The sequence below is a fragment of the Acanthaster planci genome, linkage group LG08, assembly GCF_054643075.1.
Source record: "Acanthaster planci isolate LZ-2023a linkage group LG08, COTS_SCS, whole genome shotgun sequence".
In the NCBI taxonomy this organism is placed as follows: Eukaryota; Metazoa; Echinodermata; class Asteroidea; order Valvatida; family Acanthasteridae; genus Acanthaster; species Acanthaster planci.
The window spans coordinates 20,905,185-20,918,923 of NC_141784.1; the positions used below are offsets into that span (position 1 = coordinate 20,905,185).

The following is a 13,739-nucleotide window of genomic DNA, read 5'->3' on the forward strand; positions in this document are numbered from 1 at the left end:
AGACTCTGACGCGACATAGACTGATTTTTTTGTTCCACGAACTGACGCCAAACTTGTTTAGGAAATACAGTACCAAGAAAGATGCTTTGATGGGTTTGACGTAAATTTCATCCATAATTTGAACTTACATATCTGATTGGCTTTTGGCAGCTAAGAAAACTACCTTTCGAGGAAAAAAGACTGTTTACGGGCATTCTGTTGCATTAAATTCCCTATGCCTTTACTCTTAAAGAGGCGGGGGAGCCACCCCCTCAACCTTTTTCTTTATGTGGGGAGTTGCCCGTATATTTATCATGTATAATCTACATGCACATGGTATACGCCTTTAAGATCCTTTCAATGTTTACGTTGTTGCATAGCAACTGAGAGGGTCCCCTCACCCTTCACGTTGACGTGGCCTTGCGCCTCTATTGGAATTAGCTCCATTTAATTTCTATCATGACAACATAAGATTTAGCCGGAATACCTTCCACCGACTTCATTATCTGTTTTAAAACGCTTGGATTCATTTTTATTGTACTTGAATTACGGGCATTGTCAACATTTTTACTATTTATACCGCGCTTGGATATGCCGGTCTGCCCAGTGTGCGTTACCGACCCTTCGACCACGTCTAGTCCTTTTTTCTTTCCGTGGCCATCTCGGTGGAGACAGTGCAACATTTCGGGACCATTTCGGACAGTTTTCAGCCTGTTCCCTTGGAGTTGCTGGGCCCTGCAGACCACTGTAGGTCTCGCAACCCGTGGTGTCTGGGTGAGTCGGGGTTTGGGGGGTATTTGGCATATCCTAGCGCCGGTATTTTGTAATTTCATCCATTATACGTTGCCATTTATGGTCACTTATAAACGTTCGACATGTACATCGTCTTCGCGCTGTACCGTCACGTGGTCAGTGCATTTGCATAAAGCCCCAAAGCCACCGTGAATAGAAATTTGGGTTGTGCTGTTAGCTTAAATAGCATATTCGCTTCTATATATTATGTGTGATATGTATAAGCAGTACGCACTCATGCCATTACAGAACGTCTGTTTCGCGTACACCATTGCATTTGATGTCATTGTTGTTTAGTTATTGTCCATGAATCAACTAAGGCACTTATGTAATTCATAAGGGTTCATGCTTTTGTATTAATTTATAGGGTTTTCTTTCCATTGACGAATAAATTGGAGGTGATTATTTGACGACCTGTGTTACAAGCTGATCCAATCCATCCCTTACCGGGAGATCAGTCTCCCCCCTCCGGATCGTCAGGGTCCGCCCCCAGCGGGCGCGCAAGCGCTGCCGCTACAAGTTCTTGGCGTCGTAGACAGGATTGGATGAATGTGGAGCTTGATGTTACTGTACCCCAGATACCGTCGTGTGATGAGGGACGAGACTGCTTTTTGTTAAGACACGCTGTGGTTATAGTTTGTTATTATTATTGTGTAATAACACCTTTTTGCTTAAATGCACTTTCTACTGTAAAGGTAATCACATGTGAGTGCCTGCCTTTTTTTTAAGGCTATGCGTGTTCTTAAGACAATTTCCTGATTTAAATGTCATTTTTCTTACATGTTACATGTTTATTGGAGTACTTGTATATCTCATTTTTCTTGTAACTGCCCGGGGTGCCCAGCAGTTTGTCAGCACATGTATTTTGATACCATAGTGCTTGTATTAGTACGTAGCTCTGTTGGTGATTGCATTTTAAGAGGTTTTGCCTCTCTTGTTATTTTTGGTGGCCCGTACGTGGTTTGTTTGTCACTCTGACGTTTTGACTTTAGTTGACTTCAGACTAGAACCATGGCGACACCTGAGGGTTTGGCTGATGTAATAATAAAGTCGAACCAGGCATTGGCAGAAACTCTGGCCAATGCTTTTAAAGGGCTCAAATACCAGAGGGCCTCGACGGTTAAGCTCTCGAAATTTAACGGGCGCCCAAGGAAATCTGGGGACCCGACCCTGACTGAGTGGCTTGACGATCTTGAAACTTATTCCCGTCAATTGGGCTTGTCTGAGGACGAGAAGTTGTTGGTAGCAATAGATCACCTCGGTGGTGACGCAAAAGAAGAAGTTCGCTGCTGTCCAAAGACCGAGAAAGACCAGTTTAGCAAACTTCGGGCTCTTCTTAGGTCTAGATTTGGTACCAAGGAGACAGTGCAGTCACTGAACTGCACATTTTACTCCCGAAATCAACTAGAGGGAGAGAGCCTGGAGGACTATAGTAGGGTACTCATGCGACTATATGACCGCATGGAAGCGGCTTCCACAGACCAAAGTGAGAAAGAGGCACTGGGTAAACTCAAACAAAGTGCTCTTAAGGAACAACTCACGCGTGGTGCGCGTGATGTGTTAACGAAGCGCGAGCTTCGTCGACTTATACATGAGAACCCTGAACTCCCTTTCTACAAGTTTAGGGAGCTTGCTTTGAACATCTTGCGCGATGTTGATGGTGAACCAGCAAGAACATGCCCACCGACATGTTCTGTGCCTGACATGAATGGTGCGGCTCCGCATGTGGATGCCGTGACCTCTTCTTCGAAGACTGCGCGTATAGGGGGCGATCACGAGTTACTTACTGCATTGATCGAGGGCCAGAAGCATCTGCGCGAAGCAGTGGAGCGCCTCACGCGACAGCAAGCGGAAACCTTAAAGCAGATACAGAAGTTGACAAACACAATTGCTTGTCAGAGTACTGCTGACCAAGCAAACCAGAAACAAATTCCGAAGAATCGGAAAACCCCTGTGCAGTGTACTTATTGTAAGAAGAGCGGGCATTCAGTTGAAAAGTACTTCAAGAAAGAGTACGACTTGAAGGCTAGCGCAGAGAAAGAGCCAACTGGTAGCCAGGCAAAAGCATCTGACAGACATGTTCAGGGAAACATGTCGCCTCCGTCGTAGAGGGCGAGACGTTGGAGGAAAGTGTTAATGAAGAGCCCACATTCAGTCCTATTACTTCTGATACAAGTAGGGTTTGTGTAGAAGCTGACAGGCGTAAGCTTTCTGCCAGCAGTCCTACTGCTGTGATTTTGATCAATGGAGTTCCGGCAAGGTGTATTTTGGACACTGGAGCCGAGACTTCGATGATATCATCACAGTTCTACCATGGCCATTTGGCTAAGGTAGTTGGGGAGTTGGATGATGTGGGTGGGTTCTTCAAATTGATGGGTGCGAATCACCTCGAAATACCACTTGAGGGTTACTTGGAGACACAAATTGAGATTTTAGGCCAGAGGTTCTGTGCCAGTTTTGTAGTCTCTAGTAGTAAACTCTGTCCCGATCCTGGGGACAAGAGTAGTAAATACCCAGTTTTGCTGGGGTGTAACATTCTTAGGAAGGTTGCATCCAATGCAAAGTTTCTGGAGGTCTGTCGGCCAAACTCGGACTGGGATTTGGCCATTCGTTGGTTCCGATCCATGACGTCTGCTGGTGCAGATGGAGGGGTAAGGGAACCTGTGACCACCATTTTTGACGTCTTGACACGTGGTGAAGAGACAATCCAACCACGGACCGTGAGAGAAATTCACTGTCTACTAGGTGGGTCAGTAGTCGACCCGCAAGGTAGACTTATGTTAGTCCAACCTTACCCAATTAGTTCATCATTGGATGAAATTCATTGTGGAGTACGTGATCTAGAGGGTGCGTGCCACATTGTTGAGGGTCTGCAGCAGGTGGATGGACCTCATTTGTCATTGTTGGTCGCGAATACAAGCCCCAATCCATTGGTAGTTCCACCTTCCACTAAAATAGGTACTGTGAGTGATGCTTGTTTGACAGAGCAGGTTGTGGTTGATTCTGTTGATAACTGCTTCCATGTGTCCGTGCACAATGTTGTGGCAGGTGTGCCAGACGTGACGGATGTTGATGCTGAAAGTTCTGGGCCGGTGAGTTCGGAATCCCCTGGGCATGGTGGTGTGCAGGGTTCTTGTGATCAGCAAGGGGAGTTGTTTGTGTTCCATGATGGTACAGAATTCTTGTTGCCTCCTGGTATTAGTCGTAGGAGTCTAAATGCCACAGATGCGCTGTCAGCGGCCGAGTTGATTCGGAAGCACCAGAATGTTTTCTCGAAGGGTCAATTTGATCTCGGCTACTGTGATTTGATCCCGCATGAGATTCACCTTTCAGATGAAAGGCTGATTAACTTGCCTTACCGCCGAGTAATACCAAGTCAGATATCAGAGGTGAAGAAATTGTTGCAGGATCTGCTTGACCGTAAGATAATCCGGCGATCAGCGAGTCCGTATGCTAGCCCAATAGTGCTGGTTAGGAAAAGAGATGGACAGTTGCGACTGTGCGTCGACTATAGGTGTCTTAATGCTAAAACGCATAGAGACGCTTTTCCGCTACCTAGGATCGATGAGACCCTAGAATCACTCGGAGGGGCCAAGCTGTTCTCTTCTCTCGACCTAGCGCATGGCTACTTTCAAGTAGCCATGCATCCTGACTCGGTAGCCAAGACTGCGTTTAGAGTGCCTTGGGGGTTGTACGAATTCCTTCGTCTTCCCCAGGGGCTCTGCAACAGTCCAAGTACTTTTCAAAGGATCATGGAGCTGATCTTTGGCGACATGAACCTTTCAGAATGTGTATTGTACTTGGATGATTTGCTCGTCTTCTCGGATACTTTCGAGGAACATTTAAGGAGGTTGGACAAAGTGTTCAGTAGGCTTGAGACCCATGGCCTGAAGTTAAAAGGCACTAAATGTCAGTTGTTCCGCACATCCGTTACCCACCTTGGTCACATTGTCGGTGACCAGGGTATTGCTGTAGATCCTACCAAGATCGAGAGAGTCAGAGACTGGCCGACTCCAACTAACCTTGATCAGCTTCGTTCATTTCTGGGACTAGCGTCCTACTATAGGCGCTATGTGCAGGGGTTTGCAAAAATTGCAGCACCCCTGCATGCACTGAGTGGCAAGGCCCCAGAAAAAGTAGGGAACTCTAGGGGGACCCTGCCTTGGTCAGAGGAAGCTGATGAAGCCTTTCAGACCTTGAAGAGCGCGTTTTGCAGTACACCAGTTTTGGCCTACCCTCAGTTTGACAGGGACTTTGTGCTTGAAGTTGACGCGTCCCTTAAGGGACTCGGGGCATGTCTATCCCAACGCGACGATTCGGGTTGTCTTCACCCCGTAGCATATGCCAGCAGAGGGCTCAGGGGAGCGGAAAGAAATTATTCTGACCTCTCTAGCTTTAAGCTAGAGCTTCTTGCCCTAAAGTGGGCTGTGTCAGAGAAATTCAGAGAGTATCTTTGGGGTAGGCATACACTGGTTTTGACTGATAACAGTCCTGTTGCCCACTTGCAGACAGCCAAACTAGGTGCAACTGAGCAGCGTTGGGCTGCTCAGTTGGCCCCGTTCGACTTAGAGATAAGATATCGATCAGGTCGAAGTAATAAATGTGCTGATGCACTCAGTCGGAACCCCCCTGAGGTGACTGATGTTGGGGCGGCGTGTGTGTTTCAAACTTCAGCGGAAAGTACCTCTGTCCCCGTAGAGCTGAGGCCTGCCTCAGCAGGCCATTCCGATTGTGCAGGAGGTGTGAGCGCATCTGATGATGACGCTCCCTTGGTGACACCTTCGGTGTTCCCATCATATTCCCACTCTGACTTGGCGACAATGCAGAAACAAGATGAGGCCCTTGGAGTTATGTGGGGTCTTTGGAATCGCCGCTGGGACCCTGGGCAAGGTCACGCTGATGCTGATAGCTCTAATGCAGAGGTAAAAGGATGGGTCCGAGAGTGGTCACGCTTGATAGAGTGTAAGGGTGTGCTATATAGGTTTGTTGAGGACCCCGGACTTGGTCAGGTGACTCAGCTCTTAGTTCCAAAGAGGTTGCGAAGGGTTATTCTTGAGGCGTCACACGATCAGTGGGGCCACCAAGGGGTTGGCAGGACCCTTAATTTCATTAGAAGGCGTTGCTTCTGGCCAGGGATGAGTTGCCATGTGCGGGAGCACATCCGTAACTGTTATCACTGCATTTATATTACATGTTATACATGTAATATATTGGTACATGTAGTTTAGAGTTAGACTAAGCACCTAAGACCAAGTTCTGAAGTACCCTTGTTACTTTGTTATTTTGCCCTCGTTTGTTTTTCGACGGCTTTGCAATGTCTGAACCGCTCAATGTATATTTGTTCGGGCACTCTTTTGTGAAAAGACTTGATAGGCCATTGTTCGCTATGGCTTTCACTAGTTTGTAGAACTAATACATATATTTTTCCCTTGCAACTACGATTTTTAGCTAGGCTATATCGAAGAAGATCAAAGGTGTCCACTCTTGAAAAAGAGACAGGCTGTGCCTCACCGATGATCACACATTCTTTTGCATCACTTTTATCGGATGTTGTTAACATGTTTTATACTTTTGTACTTTAAAAAAAAAAGTGATTGACAGCCGTTAAGTGATCACCAATGAGTGTCTTTTGAGGATAAATCATTTTAGACAAGTTTACCCTGGATAGGGGAATCCCATTTCGGTATTATGTCTCCAAACTTTATCTTACATCAGTGATATATTATGTGAGGTTATTCCCGGCGTTATGCTGTTAACATCACCATCCTGGGGCGTATGGTGTCAAAGTAGGGAACTTGTGGGGAGTTGCCCGTATATTTATCATGTATAATCTACATGCACATGGTATACGCCTTTAAGATCCTTTCAATGTTTACGTTGTTGCATAGCAACTGAGAGGGTCCCCTCACCCTTCACGTTGACGTGGCCTTGCGCCTCTATTGGAATTAGCTCCATTTAATTTCTATCATGACAACATAAGATTTAGCCGGAATACCTTCCACCGACTTCATTATCTGTTTTAAAACGCTTGGATTCATTTTTATTGTAATTACGGGCATTGTCAACATTTTTACTATTTATACCGCGCTTGGATATGCCGGTCTGCCCAGTGTGCGTTACCGACCCTTCGACCACGTCTAGTCCTTTTTTCTTTCCGTGGCCATCTCGGTGGAGACAGCGCAACATTTCGGGACCATTTCGGACAGTTTTCAGCCTGTTCCCTTGGAGTTGCTGGGCCCTGCAGACCACTGTAGGTCTCGCAACCCGTGGTGTCTGGGTGAGTCGGGGTTTGGGGGGTATTTGGCATATCCTAGCGCCGGTATTTTGTAATTTCATCCATTATACGTTGCCATTTATGGTCACTTATAAACGTTCGACATGTACATCGTCTTCGCGCTGTACCGTCACGTGGTCAGTGCATTTGCATAAAGCCCCAAAGCCACCGTGAATAGAAATTTGGGTTGTGCTGTTAGCTTAAATAGCATATTCGCTTCTATATATTATGTGTGATATGTATAAGCAGTACGCACTCATGCCATTACAGAACGTCTGTTTCGCGTACACCATTGCATTTGATGTCATTGTTGTTTAGTTATTGTCCATGAATCAACTAAAGCACTTATGTAATTCATTAGGGTTCATGCTTTTGTATTAATTTATAGGGTTTTCTTTCCATTGACGAATAAATTGGAGGTGATTATTTGACGACCTGTGTTACAAGCTGATCCAATCCATCCCTTACCGGGAGACCAGTCTCCCCCTCCGGATCGTCAGGGTCCGCCCCCAGCGGGCGCGCAAGCGCTGCCGCTACATTTATCGTGGAAAATAAATCACCCACGCGCTGGGCCATCTGTAGTTTTGCCAGTATACATGCCTTGCAACTAATTTTTCATCAATTTTCTAAAATCGGAAGTATCTTTTCCCACTGGTGTCTAATACACTGAAAACCTGCATTTTCTTTCGACAACACGTGAGGGCGCTCAGAAGATAAAATTCTTCAAAAGTAAAGTGAACGTCCTTGGCTGGTCACTAACGGGACAGGTACTTCGAAGTAAACTATCTAGCTGTTGCAAACTGCACATTGTCGGTCCTACCCGTCGATTTGGCTTGCTGTCTTCGATTGACAACCAGACACATCGGGTATTGTTTCAACAGTCTCGAGCCGGAGGCCAGCACTATCGCACAACCCGGGAAAATCGTTAAGGCGTGCGATTGAGAGGAAACTCAGGTAAGGTTGAGACAGACAAATGAAATCATTTTCCCTCATCCCAAAAATTAATCTTCAACTATTGTCATTTCATGAGCGGGGGTTAATATAAAACAGCACTTTAGGTTCAGCTTAATTACTAGTTACTTAAATTAAAACAAACAAAACACCTGCAGCCGGCAAGATGCAATGTTCCATAGGTTCTAAGCCCCCATGCCATATATTCTATGACACCCAGGGCATATAGCGCTGGTAGATGTTCCAGTATTCAAGTTAATGCAGAGCTGTACTAAGCAATTCACTAGCTACTATGAGAATATCAAAAATTCTCAGAGAGACGGTAAAAATTTTTTAGCTGTGTAATTTATGGCAAAGTGTAGTATTTCCTTGTTCCCCCCAATTTTTTTTCAAAGACGCAATAATCAGGCACTTTTGACCAGTTAATTTGCATCATCCTCAGTAGCTTTTCTGAAGCAAATATTGTTGGGTAGTGTCCTATATCCATGTACTCCATGGGCCATTTTTCACGCGCATTAGATTTTTATCAAGTACTCAAGAAAAGGATGAACCCCACTCGTGATCTCCATGTGACCCACTACCCCAAAACTAGGCTGAAAAAAGTGGAACTTCCACTGTTTATGTTTTCACTGACTTTTTAGAGGCCTCACTACCGGTATATACCCTTCTGCAGACAAAATGTAGACTTATTATGGATCACTTTCAAGAGATCAGCCTGGTTTTGAAACAGCGGGTCACAAAATTTCTCACCATTGTATATATGTGTGCCATGTTATGTGCGTCTTCTCAATCACAAACAGTAGTCTGCTTGCTACATCAGTGGCTACTTATTTTGTACGGAACTCCTGTCATAAAGTTATGCGCTTACAGCGAGCCGTTTAGTTTGTCAAAGCCAAGTACACCCAAGGGGAATTTGGCGGGCAGAGATGTGGAATGTTTACTTGTTTTTGTGTCACCAAGTGTTATCAAAACGCATGAAAATTTCAAAATCTTAACTTTTTAACCGTCCGTCATGTTTTTCCAAACTATTTCTAGCATTTATTTCTGAAATGCGATCTAACTGAAATGATTTTGATCAACAGTTCATATAATTATTCATTTCTACAACATTACCAGGTTTGTGTATTTTTATTTTTTTTGGGGGGGGGGGATGGGCCTGTTGTGATTTATGAGAGAAAAATGTCAAATGGATACCAAGGGCAAAGTTATTTTGATTTATTTTGATTTTGATATAATAAAGAGCGCTAAAGCACTGTTTAATGTATTCATTATATAAAAATCACTCCCTTGATCCATGCAAATGCATTCTTAGAACTTTGCGTTTGGACGACTGAAATCTTTTTCCTCTAATCCTGTACATTCGATTTGCGCCTGGATATTTAATGTTAGTCTGTTTAGAATTCTACGGCTGGATACTTTCCAGCTGACATAATTTTGAGGAGTGAGCGTGCCTTGTCATAAAAGCGCCTGGTTACGGTAATGGTCTCGTCTGAGACACAGGGCATGTAGCTCCTGTCGCAAGGGGAAAAAACTTTTTTGCTCCCCTTCTTAGATTTAGTTTTATTTATTTGCCGACATAATAGCATCCCCATGGGGCTAGTGGATCGGTATGTGTTTTTTTGTCACAAGTTAAATTGTAGTTTTCGTGGTATTTAATGTAAACATTAATCACAGGCGGAAATTGTGGTGGCGAAACGCAGCTTAGTTTCGAAGTATTCTTTCTCCAAATCACTTCAAAATCAAATAAGGTTCAATTGATTTTAGTCACTCTGCATTTGAAAACAGCGTCAATGTCTCACCCCTTAAAAATACATAACATAAAAAAATCAGATTTAAAAAACATTAATGATTCATTCGCAACTGTATAATCTGGGACGGAATAGCATGAAATACATCACGTTTTATTCATGACTATATAGTCTGAGTGTAGCCGTGTTGGTAGCTTGTTTATCAGCGCTGTTCCATTCGATCACCATTTAAATTAGACAAACCTCAGGGTTAAGGTACTGCTGCTGCCTGATTGGAAGATTGTTAAATGTCTGTCACAATTTTCTAAGCAAAACTTTTCAACCCTTTCACGGAAGGTGGTTCGATTGCTGCACATCTCTACAGTGTGTTTACCCAAAAAAGTATTGGATTCATCTGTGAAGGAGTAAGGCAACAGCGGCGGAACTATTTTAAAAAGGATGTGTGTGGGGGGGAGTTGTTCAACCACCGACACCAGCCATTAATAGACGGATCCATTAGGACCTACCCCATTACAAGATCTGCTAAACGTGGGGCCACAGGTGGAGACCAGAACAACACAATAACCCTGATGTGTATATTACTCCGCCCACTTTGTTCAATCTTACCGCCCTATGCTCGTTTGATTTAGCACCAGGCCTGACATCGTTAAGCAGATAAAGCCTAACTACTCTGCTCTCGGAAATTCACCACTTTTTTACCCAGCGTTATAAAAAGGGTATACAGAAGATTAGGAATCAGACTCTTTTTTGTATCATATTGTAGACACTGAATTGATAACTTAGGAAAAGTCATTCGTCCTCCGAGGAAATTTTAACAGACATCAGCTTTAGGCGTTAAACTAATATTAATAATATATTTCCATAAGTTGGAGAAAAAAGTGATTTCGCACAAAAGATAAAATTTGTGTCTGTATTCAACCAAATAAATGTGCAGAACACACTTATTGAACGTTCACTTTAAGAAAAAAATCTAATTAACACACAATATTATTTCTTGTTACATTCAGTATCATCTTTCTTTGTGGTTTGCCCATTCCCCTCAATATTTCACAAAGTGCTTTTGTTCATAAAATAGACCTCCCAACTCTCTTTTCAAAGTTTTGAGAAATATTGAAAAAGGATTGTTGTTCCTTAGTTACTTTGAATTTCTCCACACCCAAATGTCCCAGTAGAAACAGTAGCAAGAGAATAAATTAATATATTTTATTTAATAAGTGGAAATCGTTCAATTGAGTAACTTTTCTGACTTGACCGCTAAAGCCAAAATAAGAGAGAATTGCCAATACTTTGGTTTGATGGCATAATATCGTTGAAATTTCTTTTTCTGCACCCAGTCATGAATTGTGTCCCCGCCCCCAAAGAGGATTACCCCCGAAAGGGTGTTTTTGTTTTCGACATAAAATTCTAAATCCTGTGTTCATTTCGCCAACTTCCCTTAATGAACGCCCCGTCTCCAACAGTTAGAGAAAATAAACATTTCATTTTTTTCTTTAAGTCTAAAACCAATGACTTGAAACTACTCTTCCGGGTGTAAAATATGATATCAAGTGGATTGAGAATCTGGACGGGTTTGAGAATAACCTGAAGTCAAATTTTCTTAGAATGTATTAGAAATTTATTTGGGGGGCACACGTTGTTTTTAACCAGAAGCACACTAGCTTGGCTTAAATAAATTAGATTTTGTCACCAGGCATTCTGTATTAGTTCGGTTAATACCGGCAATACATCTCTCATAGATGGCTGCATGAATTATATCCATGCTATAGGATGAATGATACTTATAGTAATAACATTATGTACTTATGTATTATTACTCAGGTATGTGAAAAATAGGACGTACCTATATAGTGACGTGAAAACTATGGGGTACATCCTGCGAAGCGTTATTATACGTACTTGTACCTAGGTATTTATTATTATTATTATTAATTAATTAATATACTTACGTGCATGCGTCAATGCGTGCGTGCGTGCGAAACACTTCTCAAAGACGGATAGTGGGTGGATGACGCCAGGGGCCACGCCCCTCAGGAGTCGACCCCTCCCTCCTTTGGTTTTTTAAGTAATGGGAGAAGGGGAAACTTCAGCCAACACATATGTATTTCCTTAATCAAGCCGCCGAGTACAGACTTAAGGCCTATTCGTGCTTCAGGCGAAAAGCGAATTTGACGTCACAACAAAATTTACAACGAAAATTAACTCCAATTAATGAAATGTGTTCAACTTCTACGCATTCGCAAAGCAAATATTTGATCTGACGTCACAAAGTCGGGTTCGTTTTCGCTTTTGCACGAAGTATGAAGCGGGCCTTTAGGTTGTGCTGAATCTCATACACGAATATTCGATTTCTGTTGGGAAGTGTTACTCTTTCCTAATGACCAGGTCATTTCAGAAAGATTCTGCAGTGATCGAAAGGTCGGACCACCTTGATTTTAAGACTTGTACATTTGAGGTCATTTGCATCACTAAGCATTTGGTAGCAGTTTTTTTTTTGGGGGGGCTCTCTTTTTATTATTAGTTATCTAATCCTTGTGCTTTCGTTTCGTTGGACTTTAATTGAGTCGACTTAGAATAAATAGATTGAATAAAATGTTTCTTACAACACCTATACTTTCCACTCTTGCCCACAATTATAAGATTTTAGATTTTTCGGTTTTGTTTGTCTTTCACTACAGTGTCAAAAGTACGACAAACTATGGCTGGTGGAATTACTCTTGTGGGCTCCTATATCAGGCAAGTTCATGGACGTGGTCACCAGTGGTCCTTTCACACACTTCTGGTGTGTCTAGCAGCATGTGTCCTTGCCACTCAGGTCATGCTTTGTAAGGGTCAATGCGCTGATAGCGACCGGCCCATCATTATGAACACATATCGTCAACACCTGGATGACCTGTCTGCGATTGCAGCCGATATACTCAATGACTCCACCATCGTGATCTCGCCCTCCTATACCGACAGCCAACTGGAGAAGCTCATTGGCCGTATGCGCCAACATGATCCAGCACAAATGGCAATCTTAGATGACAACGTCTGGAACGAGTACACGCAAGCTCTGGATGGCTGGATCTGGATGTGTCGCGCCCCGTAAGCGCTAGGAAAACGGAATGTCATAAAGCCACTATATAAGGACTCGGAGTGACGTCATGATGGCGCCATCTTTGATTTCAAAGTACACACTTCTCTTCTATGGTAATGAGGTCTAAACAAGATCGTACAAATTATTTAATTGGAAACACGAAAGACAGGGAACAGATTTTATGAATAATTGCAAATAGTAGATTCCGCACTTGCTTGCTTGAGTATATTTATGTGCAAAAGGAAAGGTGCAATGAATCAATGTGAACATTACGCTGGCTAAACTTTGCTGCTTTATTTCGAGGTTCAAGTAATAGACGTCTTAATAATGTTAATTATTGTGTTTGAAAAGCATCAATTACACAACTATTAATTGATTGTGTTAATGTGACTTTATTTTTTTGTAAAAGCGCTTGGTTTTTCGCAGTCCTTGACTTCTTTATATACACCCTAAAAACAAGTATAACAGTTAATGTTTGCACGCTGTCACAATGTGAGAAGTTTATAAATCATGTTTATATTACATTAACATCACAAGTTGGGAAATGTGTGAAAACCGTGGTTATATAAATATTGGTAGAAAGAAAAATTATTGGGCTAAGAGTTACTTTCAGATTTGAGTTTGTCCCCACACACCCACTGCAGAGTGTAGAGGGCTATTCAAAACCAAATTTGTCAGAGAATACATAGTGGCAAGGAATGTTATGCAAATTAATCATGCTTGAGTAACATAGTCCAAGGCACTTCCCTGTGTGTGTGCTGTCAGGCACTACCAATGCAGCCTTAGTGGTGTATGGAAGGGTAGTCCACCTGTGTGGTGAGGTACATGTCATACATGTACTGTACATAGGGCGTGGCCCTGAAGAAAAGCCAGTTTGGAAATCAAACTGTAAGTTAATTTTACTTGGTTTCTATTTATG

General features: G+C 43.0%; 1 protein-coding gene across 1 annotated transcript; it reads left to right on the plus strand.

Moving 5' to 3' along the window:
- The first annotated feature begins 264 nt into the window (after positions 1-264).
- On the plus strand, positions 265-7,419 carry LOC147798476 (uncharacterized). The gene is made up of 2 exons (XM_087140278.1): positions 265-753; positions 1,139-7,419. Exon 2 carries the CDS (start codon positions 1,783-1,785, stop codon positions 2,878-2,880), a length of 1,098 nt encoding a protein of 365 aa, XP_086996404.1. The 5' UTR covers positions 265-753; positions 1,139-1,782; the 3' UTR covers positions 2,881-7,419.
- The last annotated feature ends 6,320 nt before the right edge of the window (positions 7,420-13,739 follow it).

Bases quoted from the DNA above. Each gene is read 5' to 3' on its own strand.
- LOC147798476 (XM_087140278.1), top strand. From the start codon at position 1,783: ATGGCGACACCTGAGGGTTTGGCTGATGTAATAATAAAGTCGAACCAG.